Source organism: Barbus barbus (genome assembly GCF_936440315.1).
Source record: "Barbus barbus genome assembly, chromosome: 28".
Taxonomy (NCBI): domain Eukaryota; kingdom Metazoa; phylum Chordata; class Actinopteri; order Cypriniformes; family Cyprinidae; genus Barbus; species Barbus barbus.
The window spans coordinates 6,300,274-6,326,519 of record NC_136756.1 but is presented as its reverse complement, the minus strand read 5'-3'; the positions used below and the strand labels follow the sequence as shown (position 1 = coordinate 6,326,519).

Sequence of the window (26,246 nt, the reverse complement as noted above, 5' to 3'; positions counted from 1 at the left end):
TTCTAGTTGCTCAACTGTCATAGGTCTTCTTTGTCGCATCGTCCTCTTTATGATGCGCCAAATGTTTTCTATGGGTGAAAGATCTGGACTGCAGGCTGGCCATTTCAGTACCCGGATCCTCCTTCTACGCAGCCATGATGTTGTAATTGATGCAGTATGTGGTCTGGCATTGTCATGTTGGAAAATGCAAGGTCTTCCCTGAAAGAGACAACGTCTGGATGGGAGCATATGTTGTTCTAGAACTTGGATATACCTTTCAGCATTGATGGTGCCTTTCCAGATGTGTAAGCTGCCCATGCCACACGCACTCATGCAACCCCATACCATCAGAGATGCAGGCTTCTGAACTGAGTGCTGATAACAACTTGGGTTGTCCTTGTCCTCTTTAGTCCGGATGACATGGCGTCCCAATTTTCCAAAAAGAACTTCAAATTTTGATTCGTCTGACCACAGAACACTTTTCCACTTTGCCACAGTCCATTTTAAATAAGCCTTGGCCCAGAGAAAACACCTGCGCTTCTGGATCATGTTTAGATATGGCTTCTTTTTTGACCTATAGAGTTTTAGCAACGGCGAATGGCACGGTCGATTGTGTTCACCGACAATGTTTTCTGGAAGTATTCCTGAGCCCATGTTGTGATTTCCATTACAGTAGCATTCCTGTATGTGATGCAGTGCCGTCTAAGGGCCCAAAGATCACGGGCATCCAGTATGGTTTTCCAGCCTTGACCCTTACACACAGAGATTGTTACAGATTCTCTGAATCTTTGGATGATATTATGCACTGTAGATGATGATAACTTCAAACTCTTTGCAATTTTTCTCTGAGAAACTCCTTTCTGATATTGCTCCACTATTTTTCGCCGCAGCATTGGGGGAATTGGTGATCCTCTTGCCATCTTGACTTCTGAGAGACACTGCCACTCTGAGAGGCTCTTTTTATACCCAATCATGTTGCCAATTGACCTAATAAGTTGCAAACTGGTCCTCCAGCTGTTCCTTATATGTACGTTTGCTACCTGTCCCAACTTTTTTGGAATGTGTAGCTCTCATGAAATCCAAAATGAGCCAATATTTGGCATGACATTTCAAAATGTCTCACTTTCAACATTTGATATGTTATCTATATTCTATTGTGAATAAAATATAAGTTTATGAGATTTGTAAATTATTGCATTCCTTTTTTATTCGTAATTTGTACAGTGTCCCAACTTTTTTGGAATCGGGATTGTATTTTGTAATAACGAGTCAGAATATATCAGACATAAAAGGGACAAATATTTAAATGCAAAGTGAAATGTGACAAAATATACATGTTAAAAGAGTTCATGGATTTGAAAGAGTTTATAATGTTGTTTGTTAAATTAGAAAAAAAAAATATTGTTTCGTGAATATTATGGTGTTGTGAAATACAGGATATTTGATTGAATAAACTTTAAAATGTGAAAGTGTTGTGATTGATAGTAATGTGTTACAGAACTTAAGACACAAATGAAAGGCCTTTATTGAGTTGTAACTGTCTTTCTAGAAATGTGCTGATTTACAAAGGAATAAATAATTGTTAGGTAAAGTTAAATATGTGAAAGTTGTATTCACTGAACTCAAAGAAAACAGTAAGAATCAATTAAACACTGCCGAAGACTGCAGCCAGTATATGTATGGCCTGTGTTGTACATTCAGTTTACCCACTCAGGCTTCCCAGACTTGATGTAACATTAACAATTATATATCACTTATATTATATAGACTAAATACAAAATTAATACAGTAGTTGTTATTAAGATTGATGTGGTTTGTAATTGGTAAAATGTGCTTGGAAAAAAATGACAAGAATATCAACTTGCATAATAATTTTGCATGCACTGTACAAGATAGATGATCCACACCTCACAAATCTATGGACTGTGTGGACTAATTATTGAAGTTTGAAAATGTTCTTTATTAAAAGTTTAAAAAAGAAGCCTTTGTATTTACATTACATTAGAAGTATAAATCTAAAAAATCACAGAGTCTCTTAAGGAACACGCCACTATTATTGAAAATAGGCTCATTTTCCAACTCCCCAAGAGTTAAACAGTTGAGTTGTACCGTTTTCGAATCCATTCAGCCGATCTCCGGGTCTGGCGGTAGCACTTTTAGCTCAGCTTAGCATAAATCATTGATTTAGTATCACAGCATAAATCACACTAGGCTACCGACAAAGAGTCAAGTTTTAAATAGGAAAAATATCAACTCTGGTCATTTTTGAGAGAGATGGTAACGGTCTAATCAGATTCAATGATCTATGCTAAGCTAAGCTAAAAGTGCTAACGCCAGACCCGGAGATCGGCTGAATGGATTTGAAAATGGTAAAACTCAACTGTTTAACCCTTGGGGAGCTGGAAAATGAGCCTAGAATGGATCTCTATTCTCTAGTTTGCCTACATGTTTTCTCTACTTGTGTTTCTTTTAGACCGTGGTAACGTAATAGATCTAAACACAGTTTAAGAGTTAACTTTCTATACACAAGGACTAATGTCTAAGACCTACTAATGGTTTGGGTGTAATTCTGAATAGATGTTTGAAAGTACGCAAGAGTGTTTTTTTGCGGCTGAAATATTATTATGTAAGATTTTGGTATGAAATAAGTGAAGAGAATTCCATTTATACTGGATATCTGGGCCATTGCATTAAAAATTACCATGTATTTGCTTTTGATAATGAGGTATGCTGTGAAATATGCAATCCAGGTCAGATAGTACAGAATGAGACTGAATGTTATTGATTTGGCTTCATTGTAATTTTTCGGCAGATCTCTTCCCATGTAAGAAAACAAGAGACACAGGAAACCAAGAAACCAACTTAAAAACACGACTATGGTAAAGGTTATAGTGTTCCCCATTTCACAGATGAGCATAATTTGGTCTTTAAAAGTCCATGAGTCAGCGATGAGCTTGACAGGATTGACAGTCATCCATATCACACAAGAAATTAAATGAATGAAAGTAGCAAATGCAATGAAGAGCCACTGGCCATTGTGTTTTACCCAAAGGCTGTGCACTTTAGGGAACTGAGTAGCCATTTTAAAAACACAAACAATTTGAAAGGAACGGACAGTCAAACAGGAAATACAGACAGTGAAGAAAAATACAAATATGGCATTTCTCAGAAGGCAAAATACAAATGTGGGTTTGCCAAAGAAAAAGAACACACTTATGCTAGACAAAATCAAACTGGTCAACATGAGGAAACACATGCTGCCACCAGCAGACTTTACCAATGGTGTATTGTAATTATAGGCAAAAAGGCAAAATGTGGCAATAAGGAGAATAATTATGCATGTTGCAGAAACCATAACGATGATGGAGGGGATTTCTGTGAACTGAGGATAGACAACAGAACGTGTCTTACATGTCGTGCTGCCCTCTTCAGACCATTCACTCTCTGCACATGGAAAACAGGTATAGGGGTCCTCTGGAAAACAATATGAATGTTTAGTTGCAGTATTGCAGTAATTGTAACATTGTGACAATTGTAATACTCCAGTAAAGTGTTGTAGAATGAAATGAAAAAGCTTAAAGGGATAGTCCTAATCAAAAATGAAAATGTCATCATTTACTTATCCTCATGTCATTCCAAGCCTGTATGACTTCTTCTGAGGAACATAAAAGAAGATATTTTGAAGAATGCTGGTATTTGGTTACCAGTTTTCACAGAATTTCATTGTATGGATAAAAATAAAATAAAAAAAAATTAGGAACTGGAATTATTTGCTTACTAACATTCTTCATAATAATTTCCATTTTTGGGTGAACTATCCCTTTAAATTCCAAGTTGTCATTGTCTGCTGCTTAAGGTACTCACGAGAAAAATTCACATAGCTGTTAGGTGGACATTTTTCACACGAAAAACAGCAACTATGAAAACCTTCATGTTGCCTTGAATAACCTGCCTTACACTCAACAGAGCAGTTTGAGAAAGGAACCTTTAAAAGAATGGGAAAATGTGTTATTAATGTTACCATTCATTTCAATCAATTTTACACATTTCGCCAAACTAAGATCTGTGAACGCAATACAAATGACATAAATGCACACAATTTCTTAGCTCTTTCTTTCAAAACAAAAAAAAAAGTTGTGGCAGGTTATTTTTTCCAGAAACATTTTTGTCAATACTGGTTGAAAGTCTCTTCATTATCCTGATCGCAATCAATAATATAAAGTGGTCTTACAAGCAAATTTCAAAGACTTGGCAAAATACATTGACATCGACTACAATAACCTATGTAAATAAATTGATGAAGGCATTAAAATGAATTACTCAGAGTGAAATCATTCAGGCTGTCCTGCGGATAGTTAAACCGGGACAGTTCAAAGAAATGCGAATCAATAAAGACAATCTGACTGTGCCAGAGCTGAAAAATTTCTTGCAGTCACATTTAAGTGAGAGAAGCAGTAGTAAGATTTTCCAGGAATTAATGAGAACAAGACAATGGAAGCATGGAACTCCACAACAGTTTCTATATCGTGTAATTGGACTGAAGCAAACAGTAATTTTCGCTTTCAAGCAGAGAAACACTAACACTGAATATGAGCCACAAACAGTTGTGTGAATATGAAACACAAACAGAATGTGTTCCTGTGTACCATTCACCAAGGTTTCCTTCCCAAGTACAGTGACATCAGAAGTGAACTGAAACCATTGCTCACAGATCACACAGTAACTGATGAAGCACTGCTGAAACAAGTGACAAAGATTTCAAGTGAGGAAAGTGAACACCAACGAAGATTAGGCCAAGCCATACAGGGAAGACAGACTCAAGCTCATAGTGCACAAATTAACTCAGGGTTCAACAAGAGTGAAACAGACTCCAAAATGCAGAAAAAGAGCAAGACAAGACCATACAAGAACTAAGCGCTCAAGCAGAAACTTTAAAAAGTACAATTGATACTTTGAAACAAGCTAAAGTCACTGCTCTTCACAGATGGGAGCAGGTAAACATTTTGTACATAGACCAACACCAGTGAGAAGAGAAGGGTCATACGGGTGTCGAAGGTGTATAGAGGAGAGTAACAGCTCATTCAACCATTGTTTTATCTGTGGAGAAGAAGGACACAGGGCCATTGGATGTGGCAAAAGGACGAGGGGCACAAGGAATACGTACCAGCCTGTTAAGCTGAGATCATCAACTGGAGGAAGGTCTCCAGTAGGGATGGGAAGAGTCCCCGATTTACTCTGTGCATCGCCATAAAAAGTTAACGATGCGATGCATCAGTTTAAAAACTGTTCATCGGCTACAAGTTGTCATTTACAGTATCTCACAGAAGTGAGTACACCCCTCACATTTTTGTAAATATTTTATTATATCTTTTCATGTGACAACACTGAAGAAATGACACAGTGTAAAGTAGTGAGTGTACAGCTTGTATAACAGTGTAAATTTGCTGTCCCCTCAAAATAACTCAACACACAGCCATTAATGTCTAAACCGCTGGCCACAAAAGTGAGTACACCCCTAAGTGAAAATGAATGAATGAATGAATGAATGAATGATGCATTTATATAGTGCATTTATTGTGTATTGCCGTACACCCAAAGCGCTTTACAATCATGTGGGGGTCTCTCCTCAACCACCACCAGTGTGCAGCATCCACTTGGATGTCCAAAATGTCCAAATTGGGCCCAAGGTGTCAATATTTTGTGTGGCCATCATTATTTTCCAGCACTGCCTTAACCCTCTCGGGCATGGAGTTCACCAGAGCTTCACAGGTTGCCACTGGAGTCCTCTTCCACTCCTCCATGCCGACATCACGGAGCTGGTGGATGTTAGAGACCTTGCGCTCCTCCACCTTCTGTTTGAGGATACCCCACAGATGCTCAATAGGGTTTAGGTCTGGAGACATGCTTGGCCAGTCCATGACCTTTACCCTCAGCTTCTTTAGCAAGGCAGTGGTCATTTTGGAGGTGCGTTTGGGGTCGTTATCATGCTGGAATACTGCCCTGTGGCCCAGTCTCTGCTTCAGTGTGTCACAGTACATGTTGGCATTCATGTTTCCCTCAATGAACTGTAGTTCCCCAGTTCCGGCAGCACTAATGCAGCCCCAGACCATGACACTCCCACCAGCATGCTTGACTGTAGGCAAGACACACTTGTCTTTGTACCCCTCACCTGGTTGCCGCCACACACGATTGACACCATCCGAACCAAATAAGTTTATCTTGGTCTCATCGGACCACAGGACATGGTTCCTGTAATCCATGTCCTTAGTCTGCTTGTCTCAAGCAAACTGTTTGCGGGCTTTCTTGTGCATCATCTTTAGAAGAGGCTTCCTTCTGGGATGACAGCCATGCAGACCAATTTGATGCAGTGTGCGGCGTATGGTCTGAGCACTGACAGGCTGATCCCCCACCCCTTCAACCTCTGCAGCAATGCTGGCAGCACTCATATGTCTATTTCCCAAACACAACCTCTGGATGTGATGCTGAGCATGTGCACTCAACTTATTTGGTCGACCATAGAGAGGCCTGTTCTGAGTGGAACCTGTCCTGTTAAACTGCTGTATGTTCTTGGCCACCGTGCTGCAGTTCAGTTTCAGGGTCTTGGCAATCTTCTTATAGCCTACGCCATCTTTATGTAGAGCAACATTTTTTTATTTCAGATCCTCAGAGAGTTCTTGGCCATGAGGTGCCATGTTGAACTTCTAGTGACCAGTATGAGAGAGTGAGAGTGATAACACAAATTTTAACACACCTGCTCCCCATTCACACCTGAGACCTTGTAACACTAACGAGTCTCATGGCACCGGGGAGAGAAAATGGCTAATTGGGCCCAATTTGGACATTTTCACTTAGGGGTGTACTCACTTTTGTGGCCAACGGTTTAGACATTAATGGCTGTGTGTTGAGTTATTTTGAGGGGACAGCAAATTTACACTGTTATACAAGCTGTACACTCACTACATTGTAGCAAAGTGTAATTTCTTCAGTGTTGTCACATGAAAAGATATAATAAAATATTGGCAAAAATTTGATGGCGTACTCACTTATGTGAGATAATGTGCATTATTTCTACCATATCTGCATCTGTAAAAACCGATTTATATATAATTAAGTAGGCCTACTAGTGGATGCGCTATACTTTTATTATTTCGAAAGTGACCAATAATCTGTGAGCAATATATGTAGATTGATTTCTCCGCTCTAAACTGTGTCTCAAGCGTGTTCTCTCATCACCGCTGCGTGTGAATATGACATATCACAACACCATGGAGACCCGAGGAAAAACAGGGATTAAAGTCCAAAACCTGACTTGAAATAACCTAACAAATCATAAAGCAACAAATTAAATTCACACAATCTCACTAATTTGTGTACACTCGAAGCATGTCGATCATGGATCAGACCGATCCACCATGGCAAACAGCGAATATATCTGTGCTGTTTAATGCATTTGAGACGTGTATTCTTCAGTGCATAGCTGACATGTCACAGGCATATTTTTCACCAGTAAATGTTAGAAAGTCATGCAAACATATCTATTTGCTGTCAGGAGTGGGCGAGGCATACGCGAGAGCAACGAGCGCTTCTGCGTGCTAAACAGATGGCGTGCAATAGAATAGGAGCGCAAATAATTCTTAGTAAAATATACATTTCATTAAAATATTTGTTGTTGGACATCAAATGTGTCTTTTGTAGAATTTTAAGTCTACATAAGTGTATTTTTATGATATCAGGAACTGTAAAGGGACTATTGTAATAGGTAAATCAAATGTAAACTAGTACAGTAAATTACAAAGCTCAAATGAGTTAATGTGTGTTTCTTATAGGAGTTAAAATAGTCATTTTCTTTATAATTTATTTAAATTTTTATTTCAGTGATTTTAACTTTTAATTTAGTTATATTAATGATTTAAAGAGCAATTTTAGATTGTGATGTTCTGCTATCTTCTGCAAACTATAAAGGTACAGCTGTCATAAAACCAGACAGAAAGGCTGCATGGCTAAGCTGTAAAAAAAAAAAAGAGTCAAATAATAGTATGTGAGACAGTGGTATCATTGTGTTCCTATTGTTCAGTGTTAGAGGAACTCAGCTTAGCCTGACAGTTAGCCTGCTTTAGACCAGGTTAGTTTCCCAGAATATGTTGCCACAGTGACTAAGCTTGATCTAGGCCTATGTTAAATTTGCTTTATGGAACCAAATCATTTGACAATGAGTCAGACTAACTGAAATAAGCCTGGCTTATCTGGTTAATTTGTTTTATGAAACAGGCCTCGAGGCATTAAAAGTGATCATATTTTCTCCATTGCATCGTATTACATTGAATCGCTTTGTGTTGAATCGAATCAAATAGAAATCGGATCGCACTGCATCTTAAAAAGGGGTGAATCATATTGCATCGCATTGGAAGCTGCTTCATATGTATCTTTAATGCATCATATCGTTGGCTATGCATTGATATTTGTATCGTATTGGCCTGAGTCATGAGATGCACATCCCTGGTCTCCAGAGAACCAATGCAAACATTGCAGCCTGCTCTTCTGTGTCTAGAAGGACAAACTCTAAACAGAACAGAGTAGCAGAGCTAACTGGAAGTAAATGCTTGTTGAAGTGTAACATCAATGGTTATGCTGTAACTGCTCTACTTGATACAGGTGCTCAGGTCAGTATCATTGATCAAGCCTGGAAAAGAACATATTTACCTGATCAGCACTTACGACCTCTGAGTGAAGTGATGGTGTCCAAACCTCTTCATGTCTTGGCCATTAATGGAGATGTCTTACCATTCGATGGATGGGTTGAGGCGACCTCCCTGGCAACAGTGCTCCACAGCAAGCTATTCAAGTTCCTTTCCTGGTGGGTAAAATGGCAACCTCTTGAGTGACCTCTCTTGGGATTTAATGTCATTGAACAGTTGGTCAAAAGACAGACGAGTGGTGCAAGTGTTCTTGCAACAATCACTACACTGCTAAGGGGAGCCATGGAAATTGAAGATGATCAGGCTGAAGTGATAATAAACTTTATACAGACACAAAAGCCATCCTATGATACTGAGGCCATTGTCAAAGTTGGATATCAGGATGTTGTTATTCCTTCGGGTCGACTGACACATGTCAAATGTTCAATACCTGTAGATTTGGACTTGTCAGATCCTGCCATCTTGTTCAAGTCTAATGTAGACAACCCACAGCTTGAGCGACTTGACCTTGGAGATAGACTGCTTGAAGTCTATAGGAGACAAAGGCCATACATTAGCATTCCAATAGGAGAAACCATACCAACCATGACATTACCTTACCACGACGAACGACAATTGGGAGTATACAGTCCATTAAGAAAATTGTGGACAGACCAAATAACAGAACCAGTTCCTGTGGAAGTTAGCAATGCAGAGAGACAAGAAGGAGCTGACAGCAACAGGATTAAAGTGACAAAGCATTGGGACCCGACTGAGTCACTTGACTAAGGAGCAAAAATGGACAGCAAAAAGAATGTTGTACGAGCAGTCTAGGGCATTTGCACGCAATGACGATGATGTGGGTTGTGTCCCAAGTTTGCTGATGTCCATCAACTTGATTGACAAAATTCCTCTACAGAGAGCATATTCTTCAGTTCCCAAGCCACTGCATAAAGAAGTGAGAGAGTACATCTAAGACATCTTGGCCAGAGGTTGGATTGTGAAGTCATAGTCCTCCTACTCTATGCAAAAACTTTTGAAGAACATGTGGAAGGACTATGGAAGGTGTTGCAAGCTTTACAGTAACGGAGCTAAAATGATCACATTTATGCAATAGGACGATTCCTATTTTTCCATCCCTGGATTTAAAATTGAGACTTTGAAACAGCACCTTAATCTAAAACCTTCAACTGACACAGATTACATACACGCAAAATACTGAACTCGCACTGTATGATGTTACAGAAAGTTGTCCGGTCCAGTTCCTTTCACACAGCAGTGTTGTTTCTCTTGTTAATCTGCACGTTAACATAAAGACACTCTCTTGTGCACCGATGTACAGTATATCGTTGGAACACGTGGAACATACCAACTACACATACTGTGTAGGGGGAACCTAAACTGAACCATTCACTATATAGGCTACTACAACCAGGGCGTAGCTGAAAATGAGTGTGTGAGTTTGTTTACAGAATGCTGTTGTCACTGCTGCAAACTCCCATTTAAAAAATTATTTGAAAAATATAATTTCCTTGCAGCCAGTGGGCCCCCTTTCCAGTGTAGGCCCCTGGGCTTCAGCCCCTAGAAGCCCATGCATTAATGTGCCCCTGAGCGTTGCCTATTAAGTGACCATGCTCTGGCTTTCAGGGCCTCACAAGCTGCCAGGGCTAATGAGTCGGGCAGGGCCAGTGGCCTCACACCTCAAGCTTAACATGCCTCTCTGCAGCAAACATCACACAACATCAGCATTTCACCAGCGAGGGGTAAATGAGTTATTAAACGGATATGAAATTTGTTACATATGTGGATGCAAAAGACTCTCCTTCTGTCTTGGCTAGGGCGGCTTGCCTTGATAAATGAATGTCCTGCCTTATTAACTGTATGCAATGCAAATGATTCCTATTTTACTGTCAAGTAAGGTCATAAAAGAGTTGAACGGGTGGTTAAGTTAATTTATCTGAAGCATAAGAAAACCCAGGTTGAAATTATCGAAACTCCAGCTCCCTGGTGCAAAGGGAGGCTTGGATCTCCCAAATTTTAGACTATATCAGTTGACTTGCCAGCTTCGATTCATTGTCGAATGGCTTAACGAAGACCCTAAATCAGTTTGGCTTGATCTCGTATCTTCACAGTCCAAATACCTTTTAAAAACGTATTATTTGTACGTAATTCTAAGCTGAGGAGAGCTCTGAGTGATAGTCCTTTAGTGCGTAATACTCTCAAGGCATGGCACACTATTCAAAGATTGGAAGATAGGATTGACACAACCTCTCCCCTTTTGCCAATTCTGAACAACCCAGAGTTCTTGCCAAGTACTATGGCCCCTGGTTATAACCTTTGGCCTGTTTATGATATATGTAGGATGGGTGATGTTTTTGAGGAGGGATCACTACTGTCCTTTGATGTCACAGTATAATTTACCTAGGCAACATTTTTTTTTCGATTTTTGCAAATTAGGGATATTCAAAAATATTATATATTCAAAAATACTACACTTACATCCAAATATTCATTTTCAGTAATTGAGAAGATCCTTCTAAACCCTCCTCCGCAAAAGTTGATTTCCTTTTTCTACAAAGCTATGTGCTCTTATGGTAAAGTTAATACCTCACACCTCAGATTAACTTGGGACGGGAGCTTGGAGTGGACACCCCGAAGGAGGAATGGGAGAACAATTCAGATCACTCACCGCTCTGCCCTAAATGTAAATCCAACATAGGAGATTATATTCATTGTGTATGGGATTATCATGTGATCCAGACCTACTGGTCCAGAATTGTTGCTCAATTAAATAGCATCTAAGGTCTGGCATTGGATCCTGGCCCTTTGTCTCTTCTCCTGGGTTTTCCCTGTAAGCTTATTAATAATAAGCATAAAAAACATCTTTTTTCCCTGTTAACTTTTGCTTCCAGGAAGAATTTTCTAATGTCGTGGATCAGCAACAAACCACCTTCTATAAAAGGATGGCATTCAGTTAATAGAGAGACTAATCGTCTGGAACTTCTAACATGTTTTATTCACCCTACTACTGATACTTTTAATCGCATTTGGACACCATATCTGGACAGCATAAATGCCTAAAAGTCCTATCTTTACTTAATAGCAGTTTAGCTCTTGTGATTGATGGACAGACATCTAAACACGCCTCCTTGATTACATAAAACGATGCATGTTAAGATGCATGTTGAGGGCAAATTGTGACATGGATGTAGGCTGTCAAACATATAAAACTGTTAGCCAGTCATACAGTGGGTTTTCTTTCTACAATCCAATGAGTCTACAATCCACCACGCCTATTTAAATGGAGCGTTCCAATTGAGGGGGGTCAAAATAGGACAGAAAATACACTGTAAAAAAATTCCGTAAAATTTACGGTAAAAAACTGGCAGCTGTGGTTACCAGAATTCTACCGTTAAAAATACGGTAGCAATGTTTTAGGTTTTACAGTTTTAACTTAAATTTACAGTTAAATACCGTAATTTCTTTAACTGATATAATCTTCATATACCAACCTATTAAAGTACTGAAATCTGTTTTGTTCCTTTGAAATACACTGATAACCACCAAATGCAGGTGATGATGAGAATATCACATGATGAGCCAAAGCCCATCACAAGCAACTTTTAAACAATAGAATATACAGAAGGTGCACAATGTCATTCACACAAGCACTAAACACCATCATAGTGAGACTCATTAAACTGAAATATGCTATAAACATTAATTTAACAACATTAGATGTAACATACAACCCTAATAAACATAACTGATAAGAAACAACTAAGAAGAAACATAGTTATTTCAAAGAAAAAACGTCAAATTCAAACAGAATTTGAAATGGAACGCAGGGAATTCTGGGAACGTCAGTTTACGGTTTTTCCCTGTAAATTTTACAGGAACTTTCCGTTAACCATGTAACAGGTTTTTACCGTAGCATTTTGACAGTTTTTTTACCGTTAAAATCACGATCATTTTTTACAGTGTAGCCTATTACTTCTAAATTATGATGTTTTTTGATTTACAAATCATGATAATGTTATAAGTGGACCACAGAGAACAGTACAAAATAATAAAAAATTCATTGACCCCTTTAATCTCCTCAACAGCAAACATCATTTCTCATTCATCATGATGATAAATTGAATTGTTTTGCTAAAGTAGAAGTCTGTTAGTTAACTTTCATTTGGCAAAATGTGTAAAATTGATTGAGAAAACTGTAATCTACAAAGATAAATGTTTAGATAAAGGCTAAAAAAACAAAAACTTACTGAACCATTATTATGCCAGGGAAGAAGAGAGTTGTCGATGGTAAAAGTAATTTCTGTATGCTTCTCATATGTGCCCACCATCTCAAACTGTGGAGGATTCACATCAGTGCGCCAGAGCACAACTGAATAACTGATAGCTGGATCATAATTTTTATCGTATTTCACCTGACGGCCACTGAGTGGAAAATCCAACTTCTTTATCTCCTCCAGAAGCTGTTGCGAGGTGTGTAAAGAAATAGAAAGACAAATAACGTATGTCATATAACTATATTATCAATGTTATATTATATTAGTATTACATTACTATAACATTAATAAACTTAGTATTACTTCTGTTTTGCTCAATTATTAAATTATTGCATAATAATTAATGTAAATGATGATACAATATAATGTATAATAATACTGATTCAACTTGTCATGGATTCACTTACCATGTATGGCTTGACCATTATATTTTTGTTGCATTCAATCACGTCACACTGCAGAACTTTATGTAACGCATGAGCTATGGTATATATGGCAGCATAGATGGAAAAGGAGAGTGTGGGATTTTCATTTATAATCTCCTCTGCGCTCAACAGTGTGCAGTAATCACAAACTTGATTACATGTCTTACTCTTGATTGCACCCTCAGAATCATAATGGCCAACATCAGTTATTCCTCTGGTTTTATAGACAAATTCATTAAATCCGGGCAATGACAACAGTCTCTCTGCAATGCCAATGATTGTGCCAATTTTTGCAATTCCTGGCTCTCTTGGAAGCTGTTGATTCATAGCCCATGCATTACTTGCAATCCATACTTTTTCTTGGATGTTGTTAGATATAGCTGCTTTGATGAATTTGCTTGCGTATTGTGGCAAAGCAAAAACGACAATAACATTGATGTTGAGCTTATCAATCTTTTTAAGTGTTAGACTGTAGTTTGCATTTAGACTTAGACCCTCTTGATAGGCCAAACAAATGCCAGTATTTCTTATATACTTGTTAAACAGTTTTAGTCCATCTGAACTGTAATCATCTTGGCTACCAATAAAGGCAACCCAGTTCCATCCAAACCACCGTATGATCTGAATAATCATCTCTATCAGGTCTTTGTTGCTAGGCATTGTTCTTACAAAAGAAGGATACTGAAGTTTATTGCTTAATGCAGAGGTAGAAGCGCCGTAATTCACCTTTGAAAGAGAAGAAGACATTTATATATGTAGTAACTTGGTAGTCCTGAACAAAAGGTAGGAAGTGTGGAAGTATTTTATTGTGTGTACTGTATAAAAAGAAACAATTTACCATTGGTATGAGGTCCATAGTGAACAGTGGTGCAATAGTCACAGTTCTTGTGCTTCCATATGGTCCTGTTAAAGCAATCACTTTAGGCTGATAGTTGTTGAGTTTTTCTTTAGGTTTTATTGAGCCATGCTTTGAGATGAAACTTAAGGCTGAATTGAAATTCTTTGTATTAGAACAATAGTCAAAAATGTCATATCCCAGAGAAACATTGGGCAGAAGAGTTGTGGAATTATTAATCTCCTCAACAGCAAACTTCATTACTTGCATCATGTTATATCCAGATTTTGAGGAAATGTGCCTTGAAAACATCAGTGAGGAAGTTTATAGCATGTAGTTGAATATTCAGTTTAGTAATGAGAAATTTGATAAAATGCTGCTTTAATTTAAAATACTGTGCATTGATAACCCTAGACTGGTCAAAAGTCCTTGCTCACCTGAAACATTCGGTGGTCTCTGCAGAAAATACGGTTGTTTCATGTTCAATTTCATGTAAAGGGAAAAGACCACCCAATAAGTAATCTCCCTCCAAGCTGAAGTCTGATGTTGACCGAGAAATTTTGAAAAAGAAACAAGTAGTAAAGCCCACAAGCAAAATGTAAATGCTACTGAGAAGCATGGTTAAATAGAGACCGTTGGTTGTGAAACAGACTGTGTTGTGTAGTGGCTAATCATTAGAAAAATGTCAGGCTCATATTCAAGACTTAATTTTCTTAAAACACATTTCGATTTGCTTAAACCATTGTATTCACTGATTCAAATGACCATTTCCATATTTAACTCATAAAGCATGTCAATCATTTTTAAATAGAGCATTACACCCCAAATGTCTCCTCATAAATAAATTGTACAAATGTTTGAATTTATAAATCAAACTTGTGAAACCAACTTTAACCTTCTGAACTATCAGCAGGGTTTTTACAGTTGGATTAGAATCACAACGGTTTTCAGGTTTAGAGATAGTTAAACAAATTAACTGTGATGACTTTGTGATGTGTGTGTGTGTATATATATATATATATATATATATATATAGTACATTAGATTTTGTGCAGCATCTGTTGAGGTGAATGCAGTGATATTTTTTAATTTTTTTTTGAGTATTCAAAACTGTTAATGCTCTCCCCAGAGGCTCAAAACTAATCAATAGAAAATTCATAGATTCCAAATGGACTAGGGAAATAACAGCAACATGCTGTTGTCATATACTTTACATTTTTACATTTGCTTAACCCAGTTTGTGCATAAATTCTTATGTTTTTCATACCTCACATTAATCTCAGTGGTTAAAGCAAAAAAAAAAAAAAAAAATCTTTTGACTGAAATATTTTCCTGGGCCAAACCCCATTCAAGTTCAAGTCAAGCCAAGTCCAGCTTTATTGTCATTCCGCTACATGTGGGGACATACAGTGGAACAAAATGTCGTGCCTCGCAGGACCACGGTGCTACATAAATACAGACATACAACAATGAAGTAAAAAAACACTATAAACCTATACACAACTAACCTACTGAAAGATTTTAACTATAAGTATACTATATATAAATATTTGCCCTATACAAACTAAAATGTTTCAGGAGGTAGGAGTTTGCATGGGGTTTCAGAGGGGGGCGGGGTGGTTTGAGTTCAGGGCTCTCACAGCCTGGGGGAAAAAGCTGTTGAGCAGTCTGGCGGAGCGGGCTCTGATGCTCCGGTACCTTCTTCCTGATGGTAGGAGCTGGAAGAGACTGTGGGAGGGATGGGTGGTGTGCTTCACGATGCTGTTGGTTTTGCTGGAGCATCGTGTAAGGAAAATATCCAGGATGGAGGGGAGAGGGGCACCGATGATCTTTGCAGCTGTGTTCACTGTCCGCTGGAGAGTCTTGCGGTCAGCAGCACTGCAGTTCCCGTACCAGACAGTGATGCGGCTGATCAGCACACTCTCAATGGTGCCTCTGTAGAATGTGGTGAGGATGGGTGGAGGGAGACTTGCTCTTTTCAGCCGGCGGAGAAAGTGTAGGCGCTGTTGTGCCTTTTTGGAGAGTGACATGGTGTTGGTGGTCCAGGTGAGATCCTCTGTGATGTGCACCCCTAGGAATTTAGTGCTGCTGACTCTCTCCACAGTCGAGCTGTCGATGGCCAGTGGGGGGTGGTCAATGGAGTTTCTCCTGAAGTCCATCACAACCTCCTTTGTCTTCTCCACATTGAGGGACAGATTGTTTGTGCCACACCATTCAGCCAGCTGTGCCACTTCCTCTCAGTAATGCGTTTCATCGTTGTTGCTGATTAGACCTACCACTGTTGTGTCATCAGCAAACTTGATGATGTGTTTGGAGCTGAACTTGGCAGTGCAGTCGTGGGTCAGCAGTGTGAAGAGCAGCGGGCTGAGCACACAGCCTTGTGGGGCACCTGTGCTCAGTGTGGTAGAGCTCGAGGTGTTGTGGACACGGACTGACTGAGGTCTTCCGGTTAGAAAGTCCAGGATCCAATTACAAAGGGAATTGTTAAGGCCCAGCAGGTTTAGTTTATTTATGAGCTGTTGTGGGATAACAGCATTCTAACATAGGAGTCTTTATTTTCTAGGTGGGTAAGAGCCAGGTGGAGGGTGGAGGAAATTGCATCGTCCGTAGAGCGGTTTGGACGGTATGCAAACTGGAGCGGGTTGAGTGTGTTGGGGAGGTTGGTTTTGATGTTGTGCATGACTAGCCTCTCAAAGCACTTCATCATGATTGGAGTCAGTGCTATGGGACGGTAGTCATTTAGACAGGACTTAGGTGATTTATTTGGTACCGGTATGATTGTTGTGGATTTGAAACATGTGGGGACGACTGCCTGGCTCAGCGGCTGCTCCGGGTCCCAAAGTCCGGGTCCAGGTTCCACAGCCGTACCTGTCACACCTGTCACACACCCAGTTTAAGAGCAGTTTTTCTGGGTTCCACGGCCGTACCTGTCACACCTGTCACACACCCAGTTTAAGAGCAGTTTTTTCTTCTTGTAATTAGGAGTATAGTGAGTACATGCTTTACTTGCACAAATGAAATACTCAAAGAACATTTGCATTTAAAGAAAGGCAATTTTGAACTGCATTTCTATTATTTACACACTTTTATGAAATTTCAATGTTTTCAATCTAATGCTTTTACAAGACTTGACTCTTTGTGATGTAGTCATACAAATAATTAAAGCTGCAGTCCATAATTTTTTTTAGTTAAAAATGATCAGAAATCAATATTTGAGCGCATGTACATAACCAGGCAGTGTTCAAAACTGTCACTTTACTTTAGCCCGATTCACAACAGGTAGGTTTTCGTGGGAAATTCGAGCATGGCACTGCGTCATTACGTCACGTCTGTAAACATAAAGAAGTTGTCCTGGCTAGTAGGCTACAGCATATGAGGATCCTGCAGGTGGCAGATCGTTAGCCTTTTCTCACAGCAACTGGAATAATTACATTTATCATTTTGATGGCAGATTGTAATCCAGAAAGGATTATGTGTTTATGAAACATGTGACTGAAATTAAATTATTCCAGTTTTAAATGTGCATCTGATTACAGACAGCCTGGGATAACACAGGATTTGTATTTTAAAGAAAACCAGTTCGAAGGAAGAATAATTAGCTTTTTGGGTTAAATGGTTTGACAATTAGAGATTAGACTGTACAGACATTGAAATCTACATGCTAATACACACTACATACACATAGTCACGCAATGCTGATGTTGTTAACATTAACAATTTGAGAACAAAGTATAACAATAATAATAACAACACATATTACTTGAAAGCAAACTTTCAAGTGGGCTTTAACCTCTTAAGACCCTGCGGCCTCATATGAGGACCTTATGTTTTAGTGAATTTCTCTGAGATTCGACATGCCACAGTTTTAAGTCTGGACGTCCTGTACAGAGCACATTCAGGGCTTTTCAGAGATACCAAATGATTGGATATTTCACCATGACCACTCCCTCTCCTTGGTCTTCAAAAATGTCTGAAATTAATTTAGTGACACTCTTATGGAAATATGATAATATTTTGTAATTGTCATTTAAATCTGTCTAATTTTTAAATTGTGTGTCATAAATCAACATCTCAGGAAAATGTTATGGGGTTTCAAATCAAAATATGACTTTCTGTTATGAAACAGGACGTTGATTTCATACATGTCCTCATATGAGGACACCGGGACTTAAAGCATGTTTATTACGCATTTTGGGAGACATAACAAATGAATAGGGAAAGAAATTATGTGTCAATATTCTATGAAATATTATATATATTATGAAAATCTGGTCAATTATTACTCCCATTATTACACTTCATTTTTCATTACATGTTGCCCCAAAAACACATTAATATGTAAATTATATTTAGTGTATAGATACATTGTATATAATGAGAAAACCGTTATACAACTTAACCACTGATTTCTAGTTGTGTCCTCATTTGGAAGGCCAAACAATGCAGTTTTGCTTTCACAATGAAACACACAGCGTTTCCACAGCATGGTGGCGGCAGCAACAATACTACAGAGAGAATCAAAGTTACGCCTTCTTTCTTTGCGTATACATTTGGGCGGTGTTATGCAAATCTTCCCACACAGTGACGTAGATTTGTGGGGGCGTGTTTGAATGAGGCGTTTTAAGAAGGCATGGATGAGCCTTCACTTTTAGAAATAATATCTTTTGGGTTTGAAACTTTAATCTTAGCGACTTTACGGATCTTATATTTGAACGAACAGCTTGTAACACTCCAAAGACAAAGGAAAACATGAAATCGTGTCATATGACCCCTTTAACATCCATGCTGTTGCTTTACTTCTGGGCTTGCCAAAGACAATTTCCGTTTGGTTGGCAGATAACCATATTTTGTTTTTGCTCTTAGCAATATTTAGCAAAATACGCTGTTTTGGCGAGTTACCTCGTAAACGTGGTCTTAAATTAGTTATAAAGTCTTAAAGGACCGTAAAGAGTTTGGAGAAAATTGGAAATGTATCAGATCCGCGTCATGTGCATCAGGTTTTAAAGAGACCTGCTGACGTCTGTCATTGATGTAAATCAAAGAACAAAAGAAAAAGAGAAATCACTGGACTGCTCTAGTCGTTGATTAACTTTTGTAGCTGAATAAAGATTAATCTGCATAGTTTAAGCATAGACAATTTATGGTTTATGTGAAGATTGTTTTAAAATCACTTAATATTTCAGAGCCTATTAAATGTTAAAATAATGGTTTTCAATTAAACTGTAATGTTGAATGGCTATAATTAATAGGGAAAATTGAGGGAAAGTGCATTTAATAGAGACACCAGTGGAAATATTGTATTAAGGCTTCATTAATAATTGGCTACTTTGTAAAAAGATGCCATTAAAACATAAAGTAAAGGACAAATTAAAAACATTGTAAATATGTTTACAATTACAATTATACCTTTTATACCTTCGGGCATCAAGGACTGTGATCACCAATAAATACTGACATGTGGTTGCATGTGCTTCAGACACGTCAAAATTATATCTTCTACATTGGCTAGTATATACAACTTATAGCTAAAACGGTTTGTATTAGAATAATGGTCAAAAATTGAATAGCCCAGAGAAACACTGAACAGAACAGCAAACCTCATTACTCATTTATCATGATGATAAACTGAATTGTTTTGCTAAAGTAGAAGTCTGATAACTGACCTTCATTTGGAGAGATTTGTAAAACTGAGTTAGAAAAAATAGTAAAACTAAATATTTAAATAAAGGCTGAACAAAAAATGACTTACAGAACCATTGTTATGCCAGCGAATTAGAGAGTTGTCGATGGTAAAAGTAATTTCTGTATGTTTCTCATATGTGCCCACCACTCAAACTGTGGAGGATTCACATCAGTGCGCCAGAACACAACTGCATAACTGATCGTTGGATTATAATTATCATCATATTTCACCTGACGGGCATTGAGTGGAAAATTCTACTTCTTTATCACCTCCAGAAGCTGTTGTGAGGTGTGTTCAAATAAAAATACAAATAACTTATTTTTATATTACAGTATTATTAGTATATTTTATTAATGTTATATTACTACAACATTCACCAAATTAACAATACTTTTGTTTTGCTAATTTATGAAATTGTTGCATAAACTAAATAATATGTGACCCTGGAGCACAAAACCAGTCTTAAGTCGCTGGGGTATATTTGTAGCAATAGCCAAAAATACACTGTATGGGTTAGTTTGTATTGTATTTTGATTAGTCATATGCATTGCTAAGAACTTCATTTGGACAACTTTAAAGGTGATTTTCTCAATATTTTTATTTTCTTTGCATCCTCAGATTCCAGATTTTCAAATAGTTGTATCTCAGACAAATATTGTCCTATATCCTAACAAACCATACATCAATGCAAAGCTTATTTATTCAGCTGATGCAGCCTATTTCAGATGATGTATAAATCTAAATAAAAAAATTTACCCTGGTTTTGTGGTCCAGGGTCACATATAAGCAATAATACAATATACTTCAGTAATGTTCAACATCACAATAATGTCATTTAAAAGTCAGCTTGTCATGGATTCAGATAAATTCACTTACCATGTATGGCTTGGCCATTGTATTTCTGTAGCATTCATTAATGTCGCACTGACTGTAGAACTATATGTAATGCATGTGTTACAAGTCGGTCAGGTTCACCCCTCAACCAGTCACAACGCACAGCCTCTCCTGAGTAGTAATCACCTGCACCTGTCCTTCATCACCTCACCCATCAAGCACAGTTTATAAGCACACACCTCAGCTTCATCCATTGTCCGATCTCGTTAATGCGAAGTGGACTCAACCTATTGCTACTATCGCCTTATACTATTGAAGTATCTTACCTGTGGTACTTACCTGAATTCTCTTCCTCCAGTTGTGCATTCCATCTGCAGCTCCAACCCCTACGCTGAGGTGTGTGCTTCCTGTTCTCTGGTCCTCCCGTTCTCCTGGTCCCCGTCTCCACAAGTTCCTGTAAGGCAAAGGATTCCTGTTACTCCCAGTATTCACCTCCCTGGACTACTCAGTGTTGGATTACTCACCTCAAATTCCCCGTCTTCATTTCTGCTCTTCCTATTCAATAAACCATTCATTGTTCATACTTACCCCTGTGTCCAGATCTGTACTCACGTAACAGCATGAGGTATGTTATATATGGCAGAATATACACCAAAGGAGAGTGTGGGATTTTCATTTATAATCTCCTCTGCAGACAACAATGTGCAGTAATCACAATCTTGATTACATGTCTTACTCTTCCCCTGGATTTCACTCTCAGCTCCATCATTATGGCCAGCATCAGTTGTTCCTCTGGTTTTATAGATGAATTCATTAAATCCAGGCAATGGATTGACAGACAGCACTCCAGGTGTTCCATTTCTGACGAGTGCTTGTGGTGTTCAGCCAATCACAATGCACTGTGCCAGTTGGCCAATCAGAGCAGACTGCGCTTGTCGGAAGGAGGGACTTTGTAGAAAACTACATGTTTGAGAGAGACGGGGCATAGAGAACCTACAATAATGTACAGTATTTGAAAAATAATAATGGGTGGTGATGGCGCAGTGGATAAGACACATGCCTTTGGTGTGAGAGACCCGGGTTCGAATCCACTGTGAGACACCAATGTGTCCCTGAGCAAGACACTTAACCCCCTAGTTGCTCCAGAGGCGTGCGACCTCTGACATATATAGCAATTGTAAGTCACTTTGGATAAAAGCGTCAGCTAAATGTAAATAATGTGTTTTTTGTCATAATGATCTTTAAAAAGGCATCATATGACCCCTTTAAACAAAATAATGAAATGTCTTCATTAAAAAGTATGATGGCTGAAACTAAGATAAAAACTGAGTGTAAAGTTACATAATTTGAGTGCTGTTTTACTTTAATTAATAACAATGAAATACCTGAATTCAAACTCTGTCTGGCTTCCAGATGAAACTGCTGGCCTGTCTTACTGCAGGTTCACTAAGCCAAGGCATAAAAACAATTGCACAACAGTAGTACTGACCCGAGGTTGATGCAGGAGCTGCGTACGGTGGCTGACTTCGCCCTCCGACAAAAGTCACGGTGCAGTCCCTCAGGCAGGCGATGTCCACTCTTGTGGTCCAAGAGTGCCATCTCTGGCTCAACCTGGTCGAGATGAGAGACGCTGACAAAGTACGCTTTCTTGACGGTCCTGTCTCCCAGGCTGGACTGTTCGGTGACACTGTCGAGGACTTTGCCCAGCAGTTCTCGACAGTACAAAACAGACCGAGGCTATCCAGCACATCCTGCCCCGACGTGATCCTCCAGCCACCACCATTCCGTTGTGGGCCCAGCCTCGGCCTGCTTGTCGTCATGGGCACCCTCCTGCATCCTCCACACCTGCTCCTGCCACAGAACAAACCATGCTGAGACAACATCATAGCCGGCATGTTGAGCTCATCACAGGAAGGCAGTGATGTTCCTCCCATGTTACAAGCGGCTGCTAAGTAGATGAAGCGGGCCTGACACGGGCAACCTGGAGATGAAGGGAGCTTCTCTTTCTCAGGAGATGACAGAAAAAGCGCCACTCCTTCTCCCGGAGGAGGGCCGGGTGGAGAATCTCTGTTTTCATTTTCTTTCTGATTTGCCAGTGATCTCTTTCAGAAAAATAAAAGTTTCTTCTTCCTCCGGGTTATCGGGCTCGTGGATTGACAATGAGCGATGCGCTGGGGACATAACTCCCCCACCCTTCTCTGGCCAGTCCATCCAGGGACATGGAGAATGCTGTCGGTGTGACCCAGGACATGATGACTTCGGAGTCGTCCAGGGGGGTTCCCCACCACTGCACCACCACGGGTATGTCGATTGTCCCATTGGTGCCACTTTCACGCTACCTATCCCATAACCCCTGGCTCATTCGGACATTTTGACTCTGCTTTGCGATTCAGTCAGAGTGCTTATTGTTAAAGAGGACATAACACACACAGTTTCACCCAATCTCATGTTAATCTTAAGTACCTAAAGAGTAGTATTACATCCTTCATATCGCCAAAAATCATATTATAATCATATTTATAAAAGAAAGATACATCTATATGATTCTCTCCGAAAAAAGCAGAGTTCCTGGAGGCACGCCGTGGGTGGAGCTAAAGAGTGACGAGCACTGGAGTGCTGATCGCTAACATAACAACATTTAATGCCGTTTCACTTACCATCTGCAGTTCTGAATCATGACCAGGATATTTTATAGCTGGGACTGCTCCATCTTTCAGTATCAGACGATGTGCAAATCCAGTGTCGAACTGGGCCTTGTTTATGAAACGTTCATCAAAAACACACATGATAAACTCTATTGCTGCCCCGAAGAAACAAACTGCATCCACTGTTTACGTAACGCTGGGTTCTTTGGGAAGCTGCACAAGGTTATCTTTCCTTTACAACCAAAAACACACTTCTTTAGAGACATTCCTCCCGAGTGAGTCCCATACAGTGCAGCTCTGAATGCATGAAACGGCATTGTACTTGAAGTCTGGGAGCCTATCCAAACATAAAAAATATGGAGACTTGCCGGTTGTCTGGTGAGGAGTTGTATTGTATGCAAAACATACCTGTGCAATATGACAAGTCCATGACCTCTTTTGCTCCAAAGATAGCATACGCAGTAAGTCGTGAAGAGTTCGATTGAAGCGCTCACACTGCCCATTTCCCTGAGGGTGATATGGGACAGTGTGAGTCTTCTGGACTCCATACAACTGACAGAGCTGGGAAACCACGGCACCCTCAAAACTCCAACCTTGATATGAATGAATTTGCGCCGACACGCCAAACCTATGAAACCACTCGTGGACCAAAAGGTTAACTACCGTGGTTGCTTTCTGGTCCTGTGTGGGCACAGCCTGAGTGCATTTCGAAAACACATCCGTAATAACCAGGACATGTTCTCTACCATCACTAGCCTGCTCTAATGTGGTAAAATGGACTGCCAAGATTTGATTTGGTCTCGATGCCAACAAATGGCCCATAGGAGCACAGGCTGGTGGCTGATTTGATTTCGCAATAGCACACTGACTACAGTCCTGATATTTCTTCCGCACATCAGCCTCCATCCCAGGCCAATAACACCGGCTGCGTAAAAGCTCATAGGTACGCTCCCTACCTTGGTGACCATGAGAACCATGCAATTGCTGAAAAACCTCCGTCTGCAAAACCTCAGGCAGCACCAACTGATCCACCTCTTTCCCCCCATCAGGTAGTTTTAAACGGCGATATAACAAACCATCTCTCTTAAACAACCGGCTCCATTGACGAAGCAATTCAAAACACCTTTTGGACATAGACTGACGTTGTTCCTTAGTTGGATACAGTTTGGAAGGAAAAAAAATCAAGCGCCGGATCAATGACTGAATCCTGCTCCTGTGCCCGTCGTAAGTCTACATTTGAAGCAGTGGGAAAAGCAGAGATTGTATTCTGTGCCAAATCTACTGGGCACTCCCTGTCCAACAGCTCTACCAACATTGCGGGCAGAGCAATACCATAATCTTGCTGTGGAGAAGGTACCACTGTGTACTGCCTAGACAAAGCATCTGCATTACAATTAGCGCGGCCTGGACGATATCGAATATCGAAATCATGCTCTAACGCACCAAGCTTGGCCGTCTTCAAATAGCTCAAGGGGTTATTATCCGTGTAAACTACACACTTCTGTCCTAAGAGATAGTCCCTAAATTTTTCGGTTAGAGCCCATTTCAATGCTAATAGCTCCAAATTCATGGAGCTATAATTTTGCATATTTCTTTCTGTTTGTAGGAGTCCCCAGCTAGCATATGCCACTGACCTCAGCTTGCCATCCTTCTCCTGACTAAGCACAGCCCCTAACCCGGAGTGGCTAGCGTCAATTTCCAACACAAACGGGAGGGATAAATCTGCATACGTCAATACAGGAGCAGTCACCAGTCGCTGCTTTAAATTTTGAAACCCCTGCTCACACTCCTCAGTCCAACAGCTTTCAATCAACTTCCCGGAACACCTCTTCCTCTTTCTCTTCCTCTTCATCGTTTATTATCCCCACCTGTTTTGCATTAATAATCTCGTTTGCTCCTTTGTTCCATTTCCTTTATAAGTCCTCAGTTCTGCCCTTGTCTTTGTCTGAGTTTAATGATAATAAATGGATTTACGTGAGTTGATGCTACTTCATTCTCCTGATCGTTTGTTCTTGTTGTCTACAACCACAATCCGTGTGTGTGTGTGTGTGTGTGTCAGTCTGTGTGTGTGTGTCAGTCAGTGTGTGTGTGTGTGTGTGTGTCAGTCAGTGTGTGCATGTTTATGTGGTTTATGAGGACACAAATTTGTATTATGACATGGGTATGACAGAGGTATTACAATATGAAGGTGGTTTATGAGGACACTGCCTATGTCCCCGTAATTCAAAAGGCTTTAAAAACATACTAAATGGTGTTTTTTGAAAATCTAAAAATGCACAAAGTCTGCTGTGAGGGCTAAGTTTAGGTGTAGGGTTGGTGTAGGGCAATAGCACACACAGTTTGTTCAGTATAAAAACCATTACGCCTATGGAATGTCCCCATTTAGATAGCTAAGTAAACGTGTGTGTGTGTGTGTGTGTGTGTGTCAGTCAGTGTGTGTCAGTGAGCACACCCGCAAGGTAATTAGTATCCCAAGCATCTTCAAGATATTTTTAAAGGTATCTTTTCTTTTTTCTTGTAGGCAGTCATGCTTATTTTAAATGCAGTTCCCATAACTCAGTGTGCAACCCTCTGAAATGTAATGCTTTCTGTGTTTCCAAAAGTTTATGCCTTAAAAAATGGTGAGAACTACCATGGAGGAAAAGCAGTCTACTTCAATAAATACTATTCAAAAACCATGCAAGAGTGTGCTAAGAGTGTGCCAACAAAAAAACAAACCAAAAAAATGTGGTTTGAGAAAGGAGTCTTTATTGAATGGGAAAATGTGTAATTAACATTAATCTACATGTCTAGATCAGGTTTGCTCAATCCTATTCCTGGAGATCTACCAACCAGATTTCAATTCCAGCCCTGCTCCAACACAGCTGTCTGTATT

The 26,246-nt window shown here is 39.5% G+C and overlaps 1 protein-coding gene across 1 annotated transcript; it reads right to left on the bottom strand.

Annotated features, from left to right (window-relative positions):
* Window positions 1-2,518: 2,518 nt before the first annotated feature.
* LOC306847850 (taste receptor type 1 member 1-like) lies at window positions 2,519-14,828 on the bottom strand (the record flags this gene model as incomplete). The annotated part of the gene is made up of 6 exons (XM_079382038.1): window positions 2,519-3,453; window positions 3,844-3,964; window positions 12,923-13,135; window positions 13,357-14,100; window positions 14,213-14,510; window positions 14,647-14,828. 6 exons carry the CDS (start codon window positions 14,826-14,828, stop codon window positions 2,519-2,521), a joined length of 2,493 nt encoding a protein of 830 aa, XP_079238164.1.
* Window positions 14,829-26,246: the final 11,418 nt, after the last annotated feature.